The sequence below is a fragment of the Crinia signifera genome, chromosome 7 (assembly GCF_055691185.1).
Source record: "Crinia signifera chromosome 7, ASM5569118v1, whole genome shotgun sequence".
In the NCBI taxonomy this organism is placed as follows: Eukaryota; Metazoa; Chordata; class Amphibia; order Anura; family Myobatrachidae; genus Crinia; species Crinia signifera.
Window position 1 is genome coordinate 131,758,975 of NC_139223.1, and position 25,980 is coordinate 131,784,954.

Here is a 25,980-nt window from a genome sequence, read left to right on the forward strand (position 1 = left end):
CTTCTGGGTTTGAAAACACTTGCCGCACGCTGATTGGCTGAGATTCAGCCAATCAGCGTGTGGCCAGTGTTTTCAAAATCAGAAGCGCTTCCCGAGCCGCCACATAGCGCTAGTTATTTTCTATTCACTGCAGGGACCCGCCGCCACTGCCAGCTTTATACACAGTGCCGCAGGTACCCCTGCGCGCTCCTGTCAGACGCCGGCACGAACCCCCTTGCCCGCTCCCCAGACAGCGCAGCAGGTACACCCCGCCCCCCCCCGGGGTGCCATCACCCCGACTCGCCTGGGGCGCTCCTGCACCGGCCCTGGTTGGGGGTTTATCAGTGTCTATTTTATCAATGTTTACTACATCTCGCCCATAATTTGAGTGGGGTAGAGGGGACAGCAGAGTGAATGCGGAGGGCCATAGAGGGGGCAGAGTAGAGCCTGCGGGCAGAAATTGATGTGCCCCTGTATATGATATACTAATAGATTCATTTTTTACCTCAAAATTCTACACACAATACCCCATAATGACATTGGTAAACAAGGTATGGTAGAATGGCCAGACGGAAGCCACTCCTTAGTAAATAAGCACTTGGCAGCCTTCCTGTAGTTTGCCAAAATACACCTGAAGGACGATCAGTCCATAAGAAACAAAAATTTCTGGTCTGATGAGGCAAAAGGTGCCCATAAATGTTGCGATATGTGTGCTGTGCGTTTTGAACTTCATTTGTGCCGTGCGATTTTGGCACTTGTAGGGGGATGCGATGCGATGTACTGTGCGGGTGCGGTGTGATGTGATTTTAGACTCTTTTTTTGGGGGGGAGTTTATAGTTACCTAATGGACATCGCATCGCATGTACTACAAAACTGATGCGACTTTTTGTGCTATCCCCGCAGGTACACGGTGCGATTTTAACCGATGCGATGCGTTTTGAACTTTAAAAGTTCAAAACGCATGTTAAAATCGCAACGTGTATGGGCACCTTAAGATTGAACTCTTTGGCGTGAATGCCAGGTGTTATGTTTGGAGGAAACCAGGCACTGCTCATCAACAGGCCAATACCAACCCACTTTGAGGGAACAAAATGAATTTATTCAATTTTGGAATAAAGCTGTAACATAACAAAATGTGGAAAAATGTAAGCGCTGTGAATACTTTCCGAATGCACTGTATACCACATGATTAAATCCACTTTATGATAAAATGCGTTGGGCGTGACTAATAGCGGTGATGTGGTAACATCCAGCCTGCCTCCTGTGTGAATTTTTTTTTTTTGCCCTGGGAGCTAAATTGTCTAGAAACGGCCCTGAATGCCCATATTACTTTATAACTGCTCCGAGATTATTTTCCTTGATTTTAGCACTAAAATCCACAAGACACCTGACAATAAGTATGCAGTACACACCCTGACCTAATGGGGTGCCAATGAGGCATGATTTGATATGTCAGTCTGATGGTGGTCTCATTTTAGTCTAATCAAACTGTCTTTGCTAGAACAAAGTGTCCCTTCTAAATGGGTTGTTAGTAGTGATGCACAATTCTGCTGCCACCTTGCAAGGAAATAATTGTTACCATGACAACTATACGGCTATTTTCTATCATATACCTCAATCATTTTAGTAAACTGAAATCCCGTTTGTTTGCAATAGAGTTCAATACAGTTCAGCAGCTAAACTATACTACAGCTGCAAAGAACACGCCAGCAGTCATTTCATGCATTCCGCTAGTGGCCGCTAGGTGGCGCCCTGCCTACAATACAGCGAATAACAGGATTATCAGCGGCAGCAGCAGCAGCAGGCGGCTCCTTACGAAGGGAACAGGGTGGGTCTCTGGCAGGAGAATAGTGCAGGGGGTGGACGCATAAAACCAGTCAGGAGTAGTGAAACAAAGCTCAGTCACCTCTCAATTGGATGTGTTATCACAGCTCGGCTGTGGGAGGATATCGCAGGGGAATCGCTGGGAAGCAGCTGCAGCAGCTTCTCTCTCTGCACAACTTCTATTGTATTCGGCTCGGAGGGAGGAATAAGTTCACCTCAATGAAGGAAAGACGAACCAGCCAGAAACTATCCAGCAAATCTATCATGGATCCAAACCAGAATGTTAAATGTAAAATTGTGGTAGTGGGAGACAGCCAGTGTGGCAAGACCGCTTTATTGCACGTATTTGCCAAGGACTCCTTCCCAGAGGTAAGTCCCTGCACCAAGGTGCCCCCGCCTGGCAGAGCTGCCCCCTAACATTGCGCACCCCATCTGCTTGTTGTGGCTCCTATGGGGTTAATACATCATCCTCTCTAGTATCAGCTAATCTCTCACTCCCCCACCCACCCTCTCTCCCTGTTCTCAGGGGTATATTGTTACTGCCGGGTCCCCTGCTAAAACCTGCCAACTTCAGTAATCCATTAATAGGAGTTCTACAGGCTTGGTTAGATTGCAAGCTCTGTGGGTCATTGGGGAGAGTCTCTATGTGCTCTAGCTTTCCACAGAAATATGTGTTAAATTTACTATGTAAATGATAATATAAAATGTATTGTGTAATATAGCTATGGAAACATGCTGTATGTATATCTATGGAAGGTCTGATACCTGAAGATCTTATTAGCAACATAAGTGTAGCAGCATCTTGTGATAACTTTGGCATGCTCAGGACAGCCTGGCAGAGGGGATGTTATGCTGGGCGATTTAATACAATCTATATTTTTTGTCTTTCTGTTCAGAATTATGTCCCCACTGTATTTGAAAATTACACGGCCAGTTTTGAAATTGACACCCAGAGGATAGAACTGAGTCTATGGGATACATCTGGTAAGGAAGATGACCTATATTAAGCCAAAAACCTGTTAATATATCATTTGCTGCTGCATTTGTTGACCATTACAGATGTGATATTGAGCAATACTGACTTAATTTTCAAGGTGCTGCTGTTGAATGGAGGAGTAGTTAGACTCCGACATTGTGTAGTGTGATGCTGTTTGGGGACTTATTTAATCTTGTTGGTCCCCTTTTTTGTAGCTGGGACACCTATATCAGTCACCCCCCAGACAGGAGTTTATAGTACAAAATGCTGTATATTTGCAAATGGGGGAAACCCAAACGCTGGTTCTGGAGCCCGGACCTCCACAACCTCTTATGCAGCCAGCGTCACCGATTTGTCACTTCTTGCTTTGCGCCAGTCTCCCACCCCCACCCGGCTTTTGTGATGAGTGTCCTCCCCTTGCAGGATCAAATCATTACTGTGACCGCTCCACTGGGAACAATTGGTTCTACAATACGGACCACTCTATCTTCATCCAATTCTAAATTTCTCTAGTGTCCAGCAGACCTTGTTCTAAATAAATGGATGCAGCCCTGCTTAAGGCATCTCTTCCAGGACCATCTGATTTCCTGTACACTGTCATATAAAATCTATGATTATTAACATCAGATGATCGCAAGCGGTTGCATAATACCGCACACCGTTCTATGGAGCGGTAGAAGGTTTTACAGAATATGTGCAGTATTTCCTATGATGTAATAGCTAGCTTATTCCATTACTCATGTCATGTACGTTGCCAGGGAGTAACAGGAGGATGGTATGTGGCATGCTGTGATGTACTGGCTGAAATATTTCCCAGGGATCACCTTACTGTGGAATACTGATTGTGTGCATGTGATCCGGTTGCTGTTTCACATTTGTATCATTTAAATATCCCAGAAAGTCCTTATCCGTGACTTTGACCATACAATGGCTTTGTAATTTGATTATATCAGTGTCTGAACAGTTCCTTGTAATTGACTTAAATCACAGCCTGGCATTCTATGGGTAGCTAGTGTACGCATTAGAGTGATGAAGATTGTCCTATCACGTCTGCATGAGGCTACAACAATGCCATGAAGTTCTCTGTGTATGCCTGCATTAATCTACAGCTGTACAGTACAGCATTAGGTGCTGCTGCATTAAAATAAAATCAAGATTTGCAATTATCCTTTTTCTCCAATTTTTTTCTTGCAATATAATGTGGATTTTATTCAAATATCAAAGTATTAGATATGCAAAGCAAATACTACCTCTGGTATATTAAGGTGGCTGTGCACCAATCAGCTTTGTCACACACATACTGTGTGGTCAAATCTGTTCACTAAGTGGTCAGTTTGCGAATCCAGAACAAACCGATGTAAAGGCTCCTTTTGGTCTGGGTGCGCAACCTAAGCCGGGTACACTAGATAATTGCCCTCCATGAGTGATATCAACGATTTCCCAGGGGAACGATAGTGCATACAAACTGAACGATCTTGCTAATGTCATCCTTTCCCCGCACCCTACATGCAGTCATTAACGATCTAGTCAAATGGAGCTGCATGTGCAGACAATTGAGGCCATCGTTAATGACCTGCAGGAGTGCGCAGGTCTAAGTGATCTTACAAACGGTATAGCTTTGAAAGGCCAAAATGAGTGATATCGGTTAAAATATTGCTTACTGTGTATTGGGCTGAAGACTTGGCCCTCGCACCTATTTTGTTTTATTCTGGGCAATTCGGTACGCTGTGCAATTGGTGCTAATCCCAAGTTTTGTTGGTCCCATCCATTCGTCTTTAGTTTTATCATTAATATTTCTTGTTTGTTCTGTGTATTTCTCTTATCACTGTATGGCATTGTATGTAATACCATAAAATATATTCATAAAAATAATCTGTAGTCAAACATTACAGGATTTTAAGCATGTCTTTATAAGGTGCAAGGAAACATGTGAGACGTTGATTGTCCCGAGGTTTCTTTTAAAAATGGTCGGAACATCGTTACCTCATGGCCATTTCCATCCGTCTCCTTGATTGTACAGTACTTTGGAACAAGTTGGCTTCCTATATGCAAAGCATAACCTATATCAACAATAACAGTGATTTTAAGGATAATTTGTGTTGTGTCTTTGTATGTATATTTGCAATTTGTAGGTTTTTGTGTTTTTTTATTGACTAGAATATAGATTGTAAATGGCTTCTTTCATTTATGATTATGCTTATTTCAGTTTCTCCTACTGAAAGAAGTAGCCAGTGAATCCTATGTCCTAATCTGCTTTGTTGCTTATTCATGTGGCCCTGATACTCTGCAGCTGGTTAACCCCTTAGCTTGCGCAGATTTGTTCCACACTGTGTGCTGAATAGGGTGGCTCCTATGGAAATATTTGACATTCCTTAGGTTTCTGGCAGCTGGTCTGCTGACTGTGGAAGTGGTGAATAGCTGGGGGAGTGGGACCTGAGATGGGCCATTCAGTGTTCATGTGGAACATCTACTTCCGGCCCTATTAACTATTGTTGGACTGAAGTACTCCGTTGTTATATAGCTGCTCTTATGAGCTGGAAACCATCAATCCAACAGAAGTATATTCACATTTTCACATGGTTCCAGCATTCCCTGTGGACTCTCCTCCTAAGCAGAATGCATTGTGATCTCCATAGGTACAAAAAGAGAGATTACAACAAATGGGGGATGACCTTTGCTGACCTGTTAGGCACATTGCAGAGGGGTGGGAGGGAACCTGTGTCCTGCAGATTCAAGGACATCCTGATTGTCAGTACAGGACCTGTAAACTGATCTCTGGGGACAAAGGGTGTGGGGAAAACCATGGTTCCCTGCCCAGGCACTTGAAAGCTGATCTCAGGCAATGGAATCTATGGGAGGAAGAAAAATAGGAAACAAGGATTTAACTGCCTTGTGTCCAGACGTGTTGTATCTCGCACCTGCTGGGTCTGATATATTTGGATAGTGCCACAATCTCTGTCCTTTCATGTGTTCTGTGATGGCTAATGTTTTCTATGTTATTTTTTCCAATATAGATTATGCTACATTTATTTCTTGCATTTTAGGGCAGGACTCCTGATTGTTGTTCTTCTATAGAGTCTTGTTTGTAGATTACTATACATAAATAGCACTAGATTTGCTTATGGTTTGTATTCTTTTATTTTAGCATGTATTTTTTTTTTTCTTTTTACCTCTTATTTTACCACTGGCTGCTATTACTTAAAAACTTCACGAGTAACAATTAAGCATAGTGCAATGGAATATGGTGTTACAAAGTGCAATGACATTAGAATGTCAAAATATTGACAGGCCCCATGTCTACATCCTAAGAATGTCGACATTCTCACAATGTTAAGATGTGAAATTATACTGTTTTGCAGCTGCTAACAGGGTTCCATTTGGGGGGGGGGGGGGTAGGTAAAGGGTGAGATGGTAGGATTGGGGATATGAGGTAAGAATTCATTGGCAGGTCACTGCTCAGCATGAGACCCACAAATAGACTACCTAGACTGTTTGACAGTTCTCTATGTCGACAAATCATCCTTGTAGACCTGTTGTATATGAAGATGGTCACTGTTTGCTTAGCATGCAACTGTTCAACTATGTTGACATGCTCATGCTGGCATAACTGTTGACCAATCATACCACACCAGCTTTTAAACCTCTTTATAGTACTGTTAACAGTACTTTCTCATCTTTGCGGCCACCGCTTTGCCAGCTAAGTTAGCCGCTTCTTAACCGCTACGTAAGGATTTTCGGTGAGGGAACTGCACCACCCCCCTTGGGTCCACGCCACCTTCCTGTGTCCACGCTACCTTTTAGTAAAGTTGTAGTGAGTGATATGGAGCAAGCCACTGAGCCCGAAGTGTGGCAAGTGAACGATGATGCTTATCAGCACCATTACATAAGTTCTGTAGCGTAAGCGGTAGCCGCAAAGATGAGGAAATACTGTGTTAACTCAAGGCACTTTTAGCAGGGTGCTGCTCCCTGCCCACCATTTTTTATTTTGTTTTGCCCATTAAGCAGCACTCTGTTGAACAGGCAGGCCCGTCGCAGCGTGACTAGATACCGTGTGCATACAAATTACATCTAATCACATTGACCAGGAAGCTTTGCAGAAGCCCAGCATCTCCATTAGTGACGTCAGCGGGCCCGGGACGCCGAGCTCAAGCTGCCCTCTTTACTCCTCCACACTGCCCTGATCTAATCCTGCAGGGATCACTATTAAACCCCCCCTCCCCCCCCCCCCCCCCCCCCCGTAAGCTTCTTCTGCTATTTGTCACCATTAAGGTGTACCCTATGTTTGGTGTGGTATATGGTCCCAACAGTCATTAGCCCGACGTCGGGATCCCAACTGGCCGGACACAGAGAGCATGGCGAGCGCAACAAAGCCCTTTCCGGGCTCGCTGCGCTCGACACGCTGCGGGCACGGTGGCTCACTACGCTTGCTACCTATTCTATTCTCCCTCTATGGAGGTCGTGGACCCCGCACGAGGGAGAATAGCTGGTGGCCGCCGGGACCCAGAGCATCGGGGGTAATGACTGTCTGGAAACTGTCCGGCACCAGTTTGGTGTAGATGACAGACCTATTTTCATCTTTCTGCATCTTTGCATATACTGCAAATCTGACGGCCTCTCTGAACTTTTCCATGAGACTGTCCCATAACAGCCCAGTTATGCCTCTACAGTTGCATGTGGAAGTGATGCATGTGGCTCGCCACTGCCCATATTTACATACACCTTGAGAAAATATATTCTGTTCCACCAACAAGTGTATGTTCATTTTTGCATTGGGCTCTAAATGAGCAGGTGACTGGGTGATTACTCAATTTGTATCATTAGACTTGGCCACACACAGCGTTTTAACAGGGCCTGTTTACACATATCCTGTAGTGCTGCACCCACCGGATGCAACCAGGTATTCTCTCACTGTGTTACATTTACCTCCTGTAAATGGTACATATACAGGCCTAGGTTTGTGTTTGGTGGTTGTTGTTGTTGTATTGAGGGCCTGTTTCCCAGATGTTTTCAAACCCAGTTTTACACATGCATCCATGCCTTGCTGCGCAAGTGCTGATGGTCTTACAACAGCGCTTGCAGAAAAGATTTATTCTCCATGACTTGACAGCCCGTGGGGGCAACAGCAGGCATGCCATGGCTCTTTCCAGAGAGTGACCTAGCCTGTTACTGCAATTCCGTATGCAACTGCAATTCCGTATGCAACTGCAGTGTTTCCGGCATTATACTTCCTGGGTAATCATAGAGCTATTAAGTTTACTAATCTGCATCTTCGTACACCACCAATGAAACTCCCAAAGCTGCTGTTGGGCACAGCCAGGGTATGGATAGGAACCGGACAGGACCCCAGAAGACCGGACAGGCTCCTTTAATCAATATCTGTCCTTCTGGAATTTGTAGTGTCCGGTCTGTGGGGTGTTCTGTCCGGTGGGGGATGTTGTGACCCCTATCACCAGGGAGAGGAGGAGTGGGAGAATTAAAACCTCCCTGCATGGTCTGGGGATGTAATAGAAAAATGGAATGGTCCGGACCATATGAGGAAACTAATTCTCTCTCCCCCCCCCCCCCCCCCATGTTCCCGGTTAAAGCTATCACGGGCACACGCACCCCCTCCCCTGGGCTAGACACTATAAACTCCGGAATACAGAGTTTGATGGTCCGACATTCCCGGGGTCTGGTCCAGTACTGGTCTGCTCAATACAAATCCAGGTGGCTGTGGCATTTGCAATCTTTTTGCAGTTGCTGCGTATACATAAGCGTACAGCTCTGTATTGGGCCTTTTTAAGCAGTCTGGGATAAATATGTATTCTGGGGAACCAATATACCAATGTTTGGGACATTTGGACATTTCACCTTTTTACTCTGGTCTAGTTACCTCACCGAGAGTCGAGGCACAAATGGCCTGGAATCCTTAGTCCCGTTACTGCCACCCAACAGTTCACCAGAAGCCGTTCTCATTAATCTTTGTACAGTCAACATAGCGGCTGCTTCTACTTGTTTCCTTTAAGCTCTGTAAATCCCTTGGCATAGATATTGCATATTTTATTCTAAAATTAATAGTGCTACTTTTGTATTGAGAAGTCCCCATCAGCCAGAGCCTTATTAGAGTCTCCACGTTTGTGTGAACTGTTTGCAATTACTGTCACCCAGACCCAACAAGACCAAATCCCTCTCTGATGGCAGATTCCAGACGTGTGTTCTCCTGGTTGTTTGAGAAACCATTTTTAAGCCATTTGTCTTCAAAGGCTCAGTAAACATTTGATTATTCGCCTTCCAATTTATGTGTGGTGAGTTTTAGTGAGGCTTTGTACTTTCCATTATATATTTGGGTGTTTTTTAAAAATAAAATAAAAAAAAATCTGGTGCAATTTCTATGTGGAAGGATATTGCGTTTTAATTAAAAATGTTTGCTATCTCCTGGTTGTGTTAAAGCTCTTTTGTGTTTGGGATGGAAGTTTCTAGAAAAGCATGGAAATGATTAAAAAGATCTGCCAAAAAAATGTTAGGCTCCCAGTATATCTGGCTGGCTTCCAGGGCTCCGTTGCACAACCTTCCCCTGCTAGGACATGTCGTGGGCCTCCGTGGAAAGTGGAGGAAGATGCCTCAGAAAAAAATGTTCAGCAGCTGTATATAATGTATACTCTGCAGTGCTTTGTGACATTCCAGGCAAAGAATTTCCTGTTTCTATTATAAACGATACCGTTTGTGTGGCCCTGATGAGTTCTCTGAATTCCCTGCTCAGAAAGGTTATCTTGGAGTATTGGAGTGTGCTTACAATTGTGTGCCGCAAATATTCAGTAAACACTATTATCAGCTATTTATCTTTTTATGGCTGAACATGAGTGATCTTTGGTACTGTGTCTGCAGTTTGCTTTTTCACACGATGGGACAAATTGAGTCAGCCACAGGTTGAGTTCTGCCCTGCGATCCTGCAAAGCTACTCTGACAGAAACGCTATGGCCTCCCCAATAGCCTCTAGGCGGAGAGTGGTGATCATGTGGCCTCTGGATTTGCTTGCAGATCTGAAATGGAATCGCTTCAGGCAAACCATGCAACTTAACCCACAAATAATTTTACTCTTATGCAGGGTTGCCGACTTTTTCTGTCTCCTCTCCAGGAGAAGCCCAGAGAGGAGACTTCGAGCTGCAGTTCGGGGGCGGGGCTTGAGCTTTACATCATTAAGCCCCGCCCCAGGATGGTAAGAAACCCCAATTCACGGATCTCCGTGGAGGGGGCGGGGCTAAAATGACGCGATTGTGGACATTTGAGCTCCGCCCCCTCCTGAGACCCGCGGATTGACGCTTTTAAATCCAAAGGTATGGGCGAAGACGGGGGGTGGCGTGGGGGTCCCCCGAAATCCGGAAGGGTTGCCCACCTTTCCGGGGGGCCGGGAGGAAGACCCAATTTTCGGGATCCTCCCGGCCATTCCGGGAGGGTCGGCAACCCTGCTCTTATGAGGTAAATTTTAAAGGATAGTTACCCCAAATTAAGGACTGTAGTTTATTGAAGTAAAGCAATTGTTGCTTATTAGCTGCCCTCAAACCATAAAATAAACTCTACTGCAGAATACACACGCACTTGATATTTCATTATGCCCTGACTAACACGTCAACAATGCCAACTGCAAATCCGTGGCCTCCTGCAGTATTTAATCAGAGCAACACACAAATACTCATGTTTACCATGTGGCTGACATTTAATCCCCACAGGATCTATCAGAGGAGTTCTGCCAGGGGGGCCCCACCTAAAGGGGATAGTATTCCAGTCTGGGCAACCTTCCCTGCACCCACACTCTATAGATGGTTCCTTCATTGCAAGCTACACAAGAGGGGGCTTCTTTTGCGAAAGGGGACGTGGAGTTAAGGTTATGCACTAGCAGATAGGGTAAGGGGAGGGTTAGGAGGGGGCAGGGAGAAGGTAAATATAATTACATGACCCTTTGTTCAGAATCTCTCCATTGGGATGTCAGCATCTGTATTCTGACCAAAAATGTGGTAAAATTCATATATATATATATATATATATGTATATGTAGAAAAAAAGGACGCACTCTCCAGTATTTTAAATGCAATTAAAATTAGCTGTGTATTCAAGAAAAATGTACAAAAAGGATAAGTATCAGGGTACTCAACGTTTCCGTCCACTTGGGACCTTCGTCAGGAGGTAAGCAACAGGTACAGCAATCCAACAGAGGGCACAGCTCAGACCACACAGCAGGTTCCTACAGCCGTGTGGTCTGAGCTGTGCCCTCTGTTGGATTGCTGTACCTGTTGCTTAACTCCTGACGAAGGTCCCAAGTACACAGCTAATTTTAATTGCATTTAAAATACTGGAGAGTGCGTCCTTTTTTTTCTACATACATGGACTTTGGTTCTGGATGACACCCTAGGAGATGCCCTTTGTTGGATGGAGTGCGATTATATATAACTTCTGAGGAATAGGTCTTCTTTCTGCAGAAATCCCTTGTACCTCCTGAGTGGCCTTGTATTACACTCCGGCCATCACAAGCGACAGATCCACATCACAAGTGGCAGCTCTTGCATACTGGCTACTACAGATGCCAGTATGCAGGCGCCAGAGGGTGGCATGCATCCATTTCTGATTTAAATAAATCCTGAGTGTGAGGGGTCATCAGGTCTTTGTGGCACTCCTGAGCAACTTCATCTTGTGCAAGTTCTGCCCCTCGCCACACACCAGCGACTTGTCCATCAAGCCCATTCACTTGTCTAAAATGCTCTCTTTGAAGAGCACCGTTCCTCAAATGCCTTGCACTTAAGGGGGTCTCCCTATGTGTAGGTAAAGGAGCGACTCCAAAGTTTGGAATTTCTTCCTTGAAAAACATGTTTTCAGTTCTATATATGTGAAAAGTCCTGTCTTATTCAATGCAAGAGACAAACTTGCTTCTGGGGGCCACTATTGGTTTCTTTAATTTTACTTGAATATAGAGGATATTGAATCAAGATAGAATGTAAAAGTTTGAGGACTGAATCCATTTATCATCACTCTGTGGAAACTGTCTCTATATGTACACTTAGCAGTAATCAGGATCATATGTGCTCCAATCAAAGTACTCTTTTGCTGTATGATGGTAAAATCAAAGAACTGATGAGATTGTTACCAGAAAATTCCTCTCCTATTTGACAATGGCTATGGGCCTTATTCTGGTTCACTCTGAGGCAAATTCCTTCTCAAATGGACAAAACCATGTGCACTGCAGGTGGGGCAGATGTAACTTATGCAGAAAGAATTAAATTTGGGTGGGTGGGGGTTTTCTTCAAAGTGAGCTCTATATTGCAGTGTAGAAATGAAATAATTTTGTTTTCTGTGCAAGAAAAATAACTAACTCACCCAAATCTAATTCTCTCTGAACATGTTACATCTGCCATCAGACGGTTATAAAAGCCCACCGGGAGCATGCAGTGGTACAGCCCCGTGTTTAGAGGTGTGACAAGCCGCCAACGTGTGCCTAACCATTTGCAGTACAAAGTAACATATAGCATGCTGGATATTAATCTGTCAGGGCCAGTGCTCTCACCAGCGGACACTGGTCCTGACCGATCACTCAACACACAGCGCTGACACATCACTGTGTGCCGAGCAAGCTTGTATTGCTCGGCACATCTCCCCATGTGTAGGCCCCTTAAGATCTTTAACAGGAACTTTGCTGAATAACCATTATTTAATTTTTAAAATATTTAGTTTTTACATTTACAATAGTTATACTTTCAGTTGCAGAAACTATTTAGAAATGCTCATGAGCCACTTAGCCAGGTAAACAGCCCTAATATATACTGTACAAGCCCCAGGCTCCCTACTGAGTGCCAGAATTTTAGCCACCGATAGGTGAAATAGCCCTAGCCAGGCTGAATCCATTCCGTGTGCTAGCTACATCACTGTGACCGACAGTCCCGGGGCTATTGCTGCATGTTTCAGAGCAGAAATGCTTTGGAAAGGCTGCGTGTTAAACAAACAGCAAAAAAAACCTCTGTCAGCAATTGTTAGTACTTTCAATTGTGGGTTTATTGTAAAGTGTACATGATCAATGCCATGTTTAGTGTATTACAGTATTTTATTTGTTCCCAATTATTGCTAAGGAGTAATGGTTAGCATTACTGCCTCACAGCACGGAGGTCATGGGTTCAATTCCCACCATGGACCTAATTGTGTGGAGTTTGTATATTCTCCCCATACTTGCATGGGTTTCCTCCCACAATCCAAAAATTATAATGATGGGTTTATTGTCTCCCAAAAAAATTAACCCTAGAATGTCTTTGTGCATGTACATGTGGTAGGGAACATAGATTGCAAGCTGCACTGGGGCAGGGACTGATGTCAGTGTTTTAAATATTCTCTCTGTAAAGCGCTGCGGATTGTCTGCCCTATATAAATAACTAAAACAACCTGTCGATACAATAAAAGGCACTCGCCCCTGTCAGCCACACTGCCTGTAAGTACACTTAGGTGAGTACCAGCTGTGCTTCACTGCTGGCACTCACAAAATCGGACCCAACACAGGGGGGAGGGGATGGGATGTCAAACACATCCGTTGAGATAGGGGAAATCAGCCCAAATTGTACTAGTGTATGGGGGCCTTTACTTGTGTCAACGTTTTGTCAATGTCTACCTATAGCCGAAAATAATAGTCTTTTACGTGCCATTTGTTCAGAGCGATAGTTCAAAGCAAACTCCTTCTTTAATGGACAAAACCATGTGCACTGCAGGTGGGGCTGATGTAACATGCGCTGAGAGAGATACTTTATAGTCGAGTTATTTTGTTTCTGTGCAGAGTAAATACTGGCTGCTTTATTCTTACAATGCAATTTAGATTTCAGTTTGAACACACCCCACCCAAATCATAAGGACCAATTTGCCCTTGAGCGCCCCCTGGCCAGCTCCCCAGGAGGCTCACGTGATTTGGCACTTGTGCTATCTTTACATGCAATAAATCGGTGATTTGGAGGTGTTGGGCTGCAGTCCACCCTGCAGTGTGCGGTGGCAGCAGCCGACCGAACCCATTATTGTGAACTCTGGTTTGGGTGTGTGTATGAGTGTGAAATGAGAGCAGCCTTGCAGCCCTGGTTCATAGAATGCCGGGGCAGACCAGTCTTTACAGTATGTCTGGAAGTGGTCAACTGGGGAATTTCTCAGGTCTCTGGTGTAGTGCGAAAGTGGGCTTGAGCAAAAGCTGGGATTTTTCAGAGGCTAAAATACCTGTGCCGGAGCAGGGGAATTGCTGAGTCATATATCTGAAAGTGGTATAACAGTGCAGGGTTTCCGTGATATCCATGCTTCAGCACAGATGGTTAAATCAACATAGCGAAGGTGCTAATTACTTAACCAATGCTCAAGCATGAATATCTCTGTACTGATGGTGTGCCTTGGGGACCAAGTTTGGGAACGTCTGGTCTAATCTCATTGGGGCAGATGTATTAAGCCTTAACAAGAGATAAATCCAGGTGTGATAAGGAGAGATAAACGTCCAGCCAATCAGCTCCTTACTGACTTTTTTTCAAACACAGCCTGTAACATGGCAGTTAGCAGGTGATTGGCTGGACGTTTATCTCTCTATCACCCTTGAATTTATCTCTTGTTAAGGCTTAATACATCTGCGCCATTGTGTCATTTATGCACTACTGAATAAAATACGTTCACTCAAAAATGCCTTCCTCTTTTGCCATTCTTTTTCTGGTTATTGGGGCAGTTTTGGGGTAAAGGGGGAAGTCCTCAGTACTTTATTAAGTGGTAGTGCAACTTTTAAAGACACTACAGTAGTTTAATACAGCAGATAAGTTGTCCAAAGCAACCAAATTGCTTCTGTCTTTTATCTAGTGCCAAGGGTCTCAGGCTCCACCATGAATGTCCAGGTTTTAAGGTGATCCATGCTTATATATCCATATGGTTATATCAAGTTGACCTGAAGTACAAACTAAGCTGAGCTCAAGCTTGGATATTCTTAAAATCTGGACTGTATTGGCAGAGTTTGGAAAATTCTGATCTAGCACATGCTTTCAATGACAGAAGTCAGAAGCTTCATGCAACTTCAATTTGACGCTCTCCAAGACTTGATGCATATCCTCCACATAAATGGTTGAGGCTTTTCAAGTTGGTTCTGTTTTAATTTGTTCAAATCCTATTCGTTTATGACTGGGGGATGGGATTTGCACCATTTTGGAGAAAATTTAAAAATCTGTGTAAATGTGCTCCCTCCTTCTGTATATTAATCACTTAAACAGTCTGACTTCCTAATCCAGTATAGAAAAGCCTTCGGATAGTTGAGCATACAGGATGATTAATGCTAGGACTCTCCTTTTCTCTGGGGCTGTAATGTTTGCAGTGTGCAACCATGGTTCTTCAGGGTCCTAGCCCTTGCACATTAAGAGGGAATGTGAAAATGAAGACTCTGGGGAGCTTGGATACAGACAGAACTGGAAATGTACACGGCATGTATCCAAAGTGATAGGCGTATACTTTTTTTGCATTTTTCCAGAGTGAGTAATATTACCATCTAGAAGCGAGACTTTGTAGGAATATTTCTGTTGATGGTGTTCAGAATTTGCATTCTCTGTTCATATAGAGTTAAAACTTGACTCCATCTGCTGAAAGTGTGTTTTTTTTTTTTTGTTTTGTTTTTTATTGAAGTTTTTTTCTTTTAAAAGTTTTTAATTAAAAGACCAAAAAGAAAAAAAACTACTTTGGGTACTTCCTCATCTTTGCTGCCACATCTTACCCGCACCACCCTGGGTCCATACCACCATCTATTACTATCTAGAAAAATTGTTGCAAGCGGCTAACGTAACTGGCATAAGCTGTGGCCGCAAAGATGAGGAAGTACCCTACTTTGTAATATAACATTTCATGTCTGATTTATTACCCTGTTTTCCAACTTTCCCTGTTTACAGTATGACACTTGGGGGATATATATGCTACAAAAGGGTGACCCTTCATTATATTTTGGTATAAATGTGAGGTTAAATAGGTCTGGGATTAGCACAACGCAATGAAAGTGCAGGAATACTCCTTTTGTAAGTGGCACATCATATAACTGGGTTTCGGGTAATAAAGTGTGTAAAATCTGGAAAAAAAAAAAAACTTGTAATTTTTATATTTATGCAGCCAATCAAAGGTTGATGCTTGAAGCAAAAATTTGTTCTGAATGTAGTCAATATTTTCTATAAAATAGTTTCACTAGCTAGGTACTTTTAACCATTTTGTTTCTCATCCTATAATGCTCGGTAAAGCAGTGTGTCACACACCACCTATAAAATGCTTTTAAGCACTTCTATGCAAGCCTTCCGCTGCTGTCATAAATGGAGCTTAAGAGCCAATAGACTACCTAGTGATTAGCATGACCAATGCACGGGTTTATGCCACCGCTGTGTCCTGGGACAGCCCAGTGTTCTGCACATATATGGTATAGTGGATGAGAGTACAGTGATTTCAGCTAGCAGGTATGTGAGCTAGAAGTCACTGCCTATGGGTGAGGCTTATGAAAATCGCACATGGCATTCATTTTCATGCATGGTTGAGTCAGGTGATGCTAAACAGCAAGTTTATTGCACAATGTATAACGAGTAGTCAGAAGGAGCTTTACATACACATGTTGAATCTGAATATAGGGCTATCATGATTACTAGTAATTTGCTTTTCATAATGAAATTTGACTACAAATATCAATCATGATTTCTAAAAAAAAATACTAGGAGACCTAGTTTTTACATTTTCATTCCCCCCCCACACACACTTCCTCGAATGTTACTGTTCTGTCTGTAGGACTACATGATGGCATAACCACACCAGTGCTGCGCGCCCAGACAGCTTCTGTTGCGAAAAGGCTCTTGTGACCGATGAGCGTTCCAAAGCGATCTGCAAATTAAATAAATTACTTTTATATTGGACTATGTGTATATGATGGGCATTGTGATGGCATTGCTGCCTTACAGCACTGGGGTTATGTGTGATTTCAACCATAGGGTTATGTGATGAGTATTTGATGGCTACTAGTGATGCCTGGGGATATTCGCGATTTTAGGATTGAAAAATGCTCTACACTTGGATCCCTGGCATTGAGTTTGTTAATGAAAAGAATAACTCCACACCGAAACCCCCCCACCCCAACCACTACCCTGCACTTTTGGTGGCAGCAGGACCCTTGTTCAGTGGCAGGTGTGGTACAGCGGGCAGGGTGCGCAACGTGACACCATGTCACACTGCACACTGATGCATAGCCTCGGGGCAGGGGCAGCCAGGCAGCATCTGAGCTGTATACTAAAGGTGCTCAATGCTGGTGTAGAAAAAACATATTCGCTTGCATATATTGATCCTGCAATCTTGGCGATTTTAGGCCAAAGTTCCAGGATACCGCTGATCCCAATCCTGGGATTGGCCTCCTTAATGGCTTCTGTGTAAATAAATGGTAACGATAATTTCTGCTGTCAGTGCTATATTACTATGCAGTATTTTTGGAGAGATGACCGCAAGAAAATAATGAAGAGGCTGATAGAACATGCTGGAAAGTGTAGTACTGTGGGCACGGGAGGCAGTCAGCAAGTTGATAGTAAAGATCGTCCCTATTGGTCAACACATGCCTTAGGTAGACTTGGTCAGAGATCTATACAAGCAATAGGTCCACCTGAAAAAGGGCGACGTGTGTGTGTGGTGTTTTTTTTTTTTTTTTTTTTTACCCCCCCCCCCCCCCCCCCCCCTCTTTTTATAGTGTGCCGAGCGTAGCAAGTAACGGTGCCCAAAACATGGCGAGCAAAGCGGTACACTGATATGGTGTCTGTTGACCTGTGACGACATGGAAACAAAAACCATAGCTTTTCAATATTGCTTGTGTCAACCCTCTGATCATATCGACCTAAGGCATTTCGACATTTTGCCTGTCTATCAATAGTGGTCGACCTGTTAACCCTGTGACCCATACCCATGGGAACTGGCCTACCTCTAATATGATAAAATATTAGCGACACCTGCTAACCTGCCACCCCTACCACACAGGCTACTTAAAAAAAAAAAAAAAAAAAAAAAAAAGCAATTTTCAAGCACCATAACAAAATACCAAATGTCTTAGTGTGTGTGTATCCTTGTATACACCTTGTTTTACATAACACAGCAGCTGGAGAGTCACTGTTTGTCCAAGCCGCTCATAAAGTATTTACAGAAATTTGAAAATGGAGACTTGCACTGCTCTGAAGGTACATTCATTCTCCCTTCACAGCAAGTTTCCGCACGCACAGGAGAAGCCTTAACTATAAGTAAAGTTAATCCTAATCTTATGAGTGTTTCCAGCACCCTTATTGCTGCCTGTATATAGTGGCCTTTAAAACAATAGTTGCGATTCCAAAAATAATCTTCTGCCTCGTTTTGTTTAAAGTAATTTGAAACGTACAGAACAAGTATGTCTGGAATGTTCCAGGGTGAGATCATTAGGCTTCTATTTACACTTTCCTGAAGAGACTTCATGTTCTGTCTCTCCATAAAATCACATTTCAAGGACACACCACTTACATCTATTCTGTATGTAATGCCTACTCCATTCTTACAGATAACAATCTGCCTCTGTGTGTGAATTTACAATAGTAAAACTTTTTGATATTTGGGAAATAGTGAGACCTATTAGAAATGGAATTACCTTAAAGAACAATTACATTGGAAACTTCCCATTATACTGGGCAACATGGATTGTGTAATGGACAGCATTACTGCCTCACAGCACTGAGGTCATAGGTTCGATTCCCACCTTGGCCCTTTCTGTGAGAAGTTTGTATCTTTTCTTCATAATTGAATGGGTTTCCTCCGGGGACTCCAGTTTCTTCCCACACTCGAAAAAAATAAATAGTGATAGGTTAATTGGCCATCGCAACGTCACATCTTCAATAGAACTCCTGTCTTGGTAAATAAACCCCACAGCACAAAGGTCGCTACATGGCTGCTATATTGACTGGCCTCCAGGTTGTCTTGGAGTCCTGCTACATTGAGTAATTCATATAGTCATGTAAAAAGTGTATATATAATTTTATAAAGGTGCTATTTTCTTAATATGTTTATGGCTGGCAAGATACACTTCTTTCTTCTAGTTAGAAATGAAACCATAGCGTGCTTTGTCTGTTTTTTTTTATTTTTCCATTATTTTATTTTCCACCCTTCTGTCTGTATATAGAATAGTCACTTGAATTTTTTAGTTTGTTCTGAAATATATGTATTTTGTGTGTGTGTGTGTGTGTGTGTGTGTGTGTGTGTGTAATCTATCCTCCTTTGGTATTTTAACATAGATATTCTTTGAATTTGCAGGTTCTCCTTATTATGACAATGTACGTCCACTCTCTTACCCAGATTCCGATGCCGTCCTAATATGTTTTGACATCAGCCGTCCTGAGACTCTTGATAGCGTTCTTAAGAAGGTAACTTCGCCTCTTCTCTGCATATGAACTGTCAGCAATTTACAGAGCTGAAACCAAGATCCCTTATTTGCAATTCTGAATGTCCAACACATTATTCGTTCATTCTTATTCAGTAAAGTGCCTCGCACGGAGTTTACCAAGTACCGTAATTACATTTTGACATAAATCCTTTTTTATTTTTTCCCTTGTTCTTTACTGCATAAAAATCGCTTAATAAATCAAGTTGGTTCAGCTATGAATTTACATACTATCCAGTTAGTCAGGGCCATAGAACACAATGACGGGCCTGTGTGATGGGGTAGACGTGTCCAAATCAATGTGATGTAGCTGTGTCTCCCCGGAAAAATGAATGAAATCTACTAAGTGCACAGCTGAGCAGCACTGTTCTACATCAAGGAGCAGGACATTCCAGACCCTGCCCAGCTGGCCTAAGCCACTGCTGGGCCCCTTAATCAAACCATGGGTCCTGGTAATTCTCTCCTCTATGCTGGCTCTGAGTTAGGTGCACTAAATACTTTGTTTGGTACTTGTTTCCTAGCACGGCGCCCATCGGGTCCCATCGCATACCTTAACTTAAGGTATGCGATGGGACCCGACGGGGCCCGATTTTCTGGCTTTTTTTTTAGGTTTCCTGACAAATTAAAATCTGGTCCATTGCATGCCATTATAATGACATGCGATGCGACCGACCCGATTTTTCACTGTAAGCATTGTATGTAATGTTAAATTCCTATGTAAAATCGGGTCCATTGTATGCCATTATAATGGCATACAATGCGACCAATGTGATGGATCCAATTTTACATAGGAACCAATGTTAAATGGCCCCCCCATACCCAATTTTTGATTGTATACCCACCCTGATGGGTAATTTCTATGTCAAATGCCACCCCACGAACGCCAACCCGAAGCGTGGCGAGGGGCGGTGGTACGCGTCCTCCGACCTTTTTATACCCCCACTATCCACGTCGGCGTGGAGTTGATTTTTTATAGTGTGGCGAGCGCAGCGAGCCCCGCGCATTACTTTAGACGTATTACGCGTCAGCTCGCTACGCTTCTGGCTCGCTGCGCTCGCCACACTATATAAAATCAACTCCACGCCGACGTGGATAGTGGGGGTATGAAAAGGTCGGAGGATGCATACCGCCGCCCCTCGCGGGCTCGCCACGCTTCGGGTTCACGTTGATCATGGCGTTAACAATGGGGGGGCATACAATGAAAAATGGGTTCTGGTGGGCATTTAACATTGGTTCCAATGTAAAAAATCGGGTTGGTTGGGTCAATCGCATCGCATGGAATTTGGTTGCATGCGATGCGATTGACCCGATTGCATACAATTAAAATCTGTGGCGCTGTGCTAGGAAACAAGTACCCTTTGTTTTATAAGACACAGACAAAGTTATGGACTCCAGGATTTTAGAAGGTCTATTGCATAAATAACTTTAAAAAATGACACTTCTTATTTGAAGGCATACATATTGCCTAATGAAAATTGTTGAGGATTTTATAGAGAATTTTCATCATTTACACTTTTGTTTTATTTTATTTTTTGCAGTGGAAAGGAGAAATTCAGGAGTTTTGCCCCAATACCAAAATGCTGCTGGTTGGCTGCAAGTCTGATTTACGTACAGACCTCACTACGCTAGTGGAATTGTCCAACCACAGACAAACACCAGTATCATACGATCAGGTAAATACGCTATGAAATCGTAGTAAAATCTATGACTGATCGTATTTGAATCCTTTGGGGCGAAATGTTCCCACCAGATAGCTAATTATAGATAATACAATCTGAGCTAATTACAAGGCTCCCTCTGTCTGTATGTAGTACTTAAGATGTATCACAATGTGTTATCTAAATCCATCAGGGCTTCACATAAGTCAGAATTACAATCAAAGCTCGATGATGGCCTTCTAGAAGCATGCGCTGGGTAATTATCACTTGTATGTACTCAAGTGTTCAGCCATGAGCGAATCAAGAGTTCTGGAACATGAACCAGAAGCTTGGAATGTGAATGTTATGTAACGGGCATGTTATAAAGCTTAACGGACAGACGCTACATGCTCTTTTAATTCTAGTTATTTAGAACTACTTTTGTTTTTTAGTTAAACAACATGATAGTAAGTATATAACCGGAAATAACTGCTTATTACTCAAGCCACGTGACTATATGAATAGTGTCCTCCTGCAATCTGTTCTACAACTGTGACCTCACTACTCACCATACAGGACACCACTTTTATTTGTATAGAAGTGGTCACTTTTTTTTTTTCATCTTTGTTCCACAAAGGTATGTCATAATGAACACAACTTTATTTGCTCTGAGTTGAAACTTGTATGTTATAGGGAATACTATACCCCATTTCTGTACAATAAAAAAATAGGGGGTCCCTGGTGCAGCGGGAGGGGACTAGAGAGCAGGGTAGCGGCAGGTGGCGACGGAATAGAAAAATCCTTTTCAAAAGGCATTCTCAGCCAATCAGTGGCTGCCCAGTCTTTTGAATAGAATTTCTAGCCAAATATTATGGAGCTCTCCTGGGGAAGTCTGGGCTGACTGTAGGGGGGCCTTAAGCCTTCTCCTGTACTTCCTCAGCTTAGCTCAGTCCTGAGCCCTGTACATTATTTTATCCCTGCTAAGTTTAGCACCAACTCTTCTTCAACACTTAAGAGAACAGGGTTGGAAAAAATAATAATTATTAAATTTTTTTTAAATATACATTTTTGGTGGTTGAGGGTTTTTTTTTTTTTTTTTTGTATTAACATTTTAATGAAAAACCTTGATCAACCATTTAGAAAGTTTTAATGCTTTCTAACATTAACAATCCAAAGTTATTAGGTTTTGATATGATTTTATTTGAAATCTTGCAATACAACCAATTTTACACTAAACAGAATTTAAAACATGTAAAAATGCTTTTCAGAGAAATGCACAAACACATAAAAAGGTGTTAAGCATTAGCACTGGATATAAAACTGGCCTTAAACTTTTTTTTTTATTAAAGCACTAGTTTACAGTAGATGCCTTTTCAGTTCCCAGTCTGTTTTCAAAGGATTGAAATAAACTAAACCAAAAGAAGAAAACAGTTTTCTACACTAGTTGGAGATTATGAAGTGGGAAGAAGTTGTTCAATAATGGGAAATGCATTAGGATTAACAAATGTTGGGGGAGAAGCTTGATGCTAGGCAGAATGTTCACCTATTATTTCTGATTTACCTACATATATCTTTGTTCTCTGTGTGGTTTACTGCATTGGTTCAGCTTACTTATGAGCCCTACACACGGAGCGATATTCAGGCATTTTTTAGCTATTTTTTTTATATATATATATATATATATATATATATATATATATATATATATATATATATATATATATATATATATATATATATATATATAATTTCACTAAATTGCTCAAAAAGGCCTGAATATCGCTGTGTGTATGTGTAGAGCACAGGGTGATCTAAATGCTTATAGGCCGAGGCCAGTGTTTTCAACAGAGAACACCGCTCCTGACGGATCACTCATCACAGAACGCTGTGTGCCGAGAGAACTAATACCCCTTTTAGACCAAAACGCCGGGTCGCACCCGGCTTTTTGGACCCTGGTTGAAGCCGGGTGCGACCCGGCGTTTAGGGGCTTTTACACCGGACGGGCTTAAACGCCCGCACCCCCCTCCCGCCCCTTCCCGGCGCTTGAAGATGACAGCGCAATGTCATCTTCAAGCGCCGATCGACGCCGCCATACCTGGAATGCTGCTGGGGGCAGCCCAGCACTAAGGTAAGCTGCTAGGCTGCCCCCAGTCCCCGCGCGCACCCCCCCCCCCTGCCATTGGACAGGAGGTGAATGGATGCCGCACACAGGAATCCGTTCACCTCCCTCCCCCCGCCGCCGCTGCTGTCTGCAGAGTATAGCAGACAGCAGCGCCGGCTGTCAGTGTCAGACTGACAATCCGTCCAACCTGCGGACGCTGCGGTCCGCAGGTTGGACGTTCCCCATTCATGTAAATGGGAGCCGGGTCATCCGACCCGGCGTTCCCATTTACACCGCCCTCTGCCCAGGTCCTAGCCGTGTTCTACCCAGGTCAGGACCTGGGTAGAAGTCCCGTGTAAAGGGACACGGCGTTAGGGATTTACACCGCCGAAGATCCGGGTCTGACCCGCCGCTGACCCGGATTTTTCGGCGGTGTAAAAGGGGTATTAGTGATGTAGCATCGCTCAGAACGCTCTCCGTGTGTAGGGCCCATAAGATAAAGACCACCTTAAACTAAAATGTGGAATGACACCAGGGATTCCCTTACAATGGGCTTTTTTGGGGGGTTTAAACCAGCCAACCCTGGTTGAGTATTGTAATGCCTTTGATGTGAATATCTGGTTAGTCATCACTGTTACAGATAATGCCATTGTGTTTTTTGTTTTTGTTATCTTGTTTTTAAACCTTGAGCCATTAACACAAGCCAGACAATAAATTTAGATTCTTTAAAACCCGATGCTTTGTGTACGGACAGACTTAGTATTGTGGCACCGTTTTGACTTGGGCTGACTTCTCTTGTTATCTTCATAATGTATTTCTGTTTTGATGGAAATAAGAAAGCTTTACCAACATCGTTTTATACTTGATTGATTTACTATTTGGAAATGTTGTTGGAAAAATTCATTGATTTGAGAAGTACATATTGTTAATTTGTATTCTCACAGATTTTTCTCATGTTCTAATTCTCATTTCTTTTTTTCATAGGGTGCAAATATGGCCAAGCAGATAGGAGCAGCCACTTACATAGAATGCTCAGCCTTACAGTCTGAGAACAGCGTAAGGGACATTTTCCATGTGGCCACTTTGGCATGTGTCAATAAATCTAACAAAAATCTCAAACGGAATAAAACTCAGAGAACCACAAAAAGAATTTCACACATGCCTAGCAGACCAGATCTGACCACAGTAGCCACGGACTTGAGAAAGGATAAAGCCAAGAGCTGCAGTATAATGTGACAGATTTTAATAGTGGAATCATATGAAGATCTGGTGAATACTCCATGAAGGGCACTGCCAAAATGGTAAATATTGTTGGGAAACCAGAGCTGATAAGGATTTTCTTCACAATCGATTTGGTAGATATGGATGCAGCATGCTGACCGCACAGAAGATGAAAGTTGGATATTTCAGCGAACGCTCTTTTTTTTGGAGAAAGATATGCCGAAAAATAGGAAGCAATTGCAATGTTTAGACAGATGGGGGAAAATGTGTCTACGTTTCTCAAAAAAAAAAAATCAGTCTCAAATTTCCATTCCCTGTCTTTATCCACATTCTTTAGCCAAAAAGTTCAAAGCAATCTTAGTACTCACTGGCTGTAGTGAGTTTTGCTCTCTGGAGAGATGACCCTTTTGTTAAAATCACCCTGCGTGTTCTGTACAAGAGGACCACAGTGATCGATTGTACTGTTCTACAGGAAAAAGTCTTTGGAAACCTTCTTCTTGGCTTTTCCTTTTTGTATAACATTATTGCACAGCTACATAGGCCAGGTAGTCCATGGTACGTCTTCAGTGATCTAGCTTTTTAATGTGATCGTTTTTTGTTCGTTTTTATGTTTTTGTTATGTTTATATTTGAAGTTATATGATTAGCTGGTATTTTCAACAGAAAGTGAACCAGGCTATGAAACTCCTTCAACGTTCAGTAAACTCCATCCTTGCAACGTAAAAAAAAAATGTAGGTGCCAGATGTCAATGGAACTCTGCAAATCAACAGTGAGTGTCTGATCTCATGGTCTCCCTGGTTTTTGTATTTTATTTTTTCCTTTTTTCTCTTTGGAAAATGTTCTTATTGTTTACATAGTAGTTATCTGCAAATGTGCCGGAACCTTTCATTTAACTTCTACCAGCCATGACCTTTGAGCATTCTACTATGAAAGGGTTGGATAGGAGTCCCCTTTTTGCACAGGATGTAGATGACTATATGCAACATCACATTCACTTTTTGGAGCATTGACTTGGGAGGTCTGGTCATTTAAACAAAATTTCAGCTATTGCATATCTTACCACCACTTGCTTGTTGAATGCAAGCATTCTTTCAATTAACAGCTTCGTTATTTGAAGCATGTGTCTTTGTTATGACAATTTATACACTTTGTTTCATGTGTAGACAACCACTCTGCCACATCTATACAACAGCACTAGGCAAGCTTTTGGCACAATTACAGTCGTCTTCTAACATTTCAGAGAGGAAAGGCCCTCCGCCTCGGCTGGAATGTCAATGAACGGATTCCATTCCTGTAATTTGCCACAAGTTCAAATAGTATAACCACAGCAGTACGCTTTCAATAATGCAACTATGTGCTTTGGGCAGTGTTACAACAAGATAGTTAGCCAATGCTTTCTCTGTATTTAAATATTGTAACAACCAGATACGTTATAACTGTCTAACAGATGGACAGTGTTAGTTTTTTCAATGTCTGTCACCTTGTATGTTTGATTTGTAAATGTTTCTGCTGTATTTATTACGTTTCTCCTTTTTAAATAATAAAGGCTTCATTAAGGTTACTCGGTCTCCTTTATTTTAATTGTTTTCAATACAGTCCAGAAGCTAGGCCACAGGTCCTAATTGAGGCAGTCAGTTTCTGGCATAAACAATCCGCTTATTGATAAACCAAGGTATGGGTTCTCAACACTCAAGTTTTCCCAACAGGTCATGTTCTAAAGATCTGTCTGTAGAAGCAGGTGGCATAGTTATGGACATGAAGAAATAGATTGATTCATCTGTGCATGACCAAAGAAATCCCTACAATATGACCTTTTGATGCTTTTTAA

The 25,980-nt window shown here is 42.7% G+C and overlaps 1 protein-coding gene across 1 annotated transcript; it reads left to right on the forward strand.

Moving 5' to 3' along the window:
• The first annotated feature begins 1,827 nt into the window (after positions 1-1,827).
• RND3 (Rho family GTPase 3) lies at positions 1,828-25,713 on the forward strand. The gene is made up of 5 exons (XM_083153838.1): positions 1,828-2,172; positions 2,700-2,787; positions 19,067-19,176; positions 20,732-20,866; positions 23,916-25,713. Exons 1-5 carry the CDS (start codon positions 1,897-1,899, stop codon positions 24,165-24,167), a joined length of 861 nt encoding a protein of 286 aa, XP_083009964.1. The 5' UTR covers positions 1,828-1,896; the 3' UTR covers positions 24,168-25,713.
• Positions 25,714-25,980: the final 267 nt, after the last annotated feature.

Excerpts from the sequence above, each read along its gene's own strand:
- RND3 (XM_083153838.1), top strand. The coding sequence starts at position 1,897 with ATGTGTTATCACAGCTCGGCTGTGGGAGGATATCGCAGGGGAATCGCT. Across the intron at positions 2,173-2,699 it reads CCAAGGACTCCTTCCCAGAG|AATTATGTCCCCACTGTATT; the intron begins GTAAGTCCCTGC and ends CTTTCTGTTCAG. Across the intron at positions 19,177-20,731 it reads TTGATAGCGTTCTTAAGAAG|TGGAAAGGAGAAATTCAGGA; the intron begins GTAACTTCGCCT and ends TATTTTTTGCAG.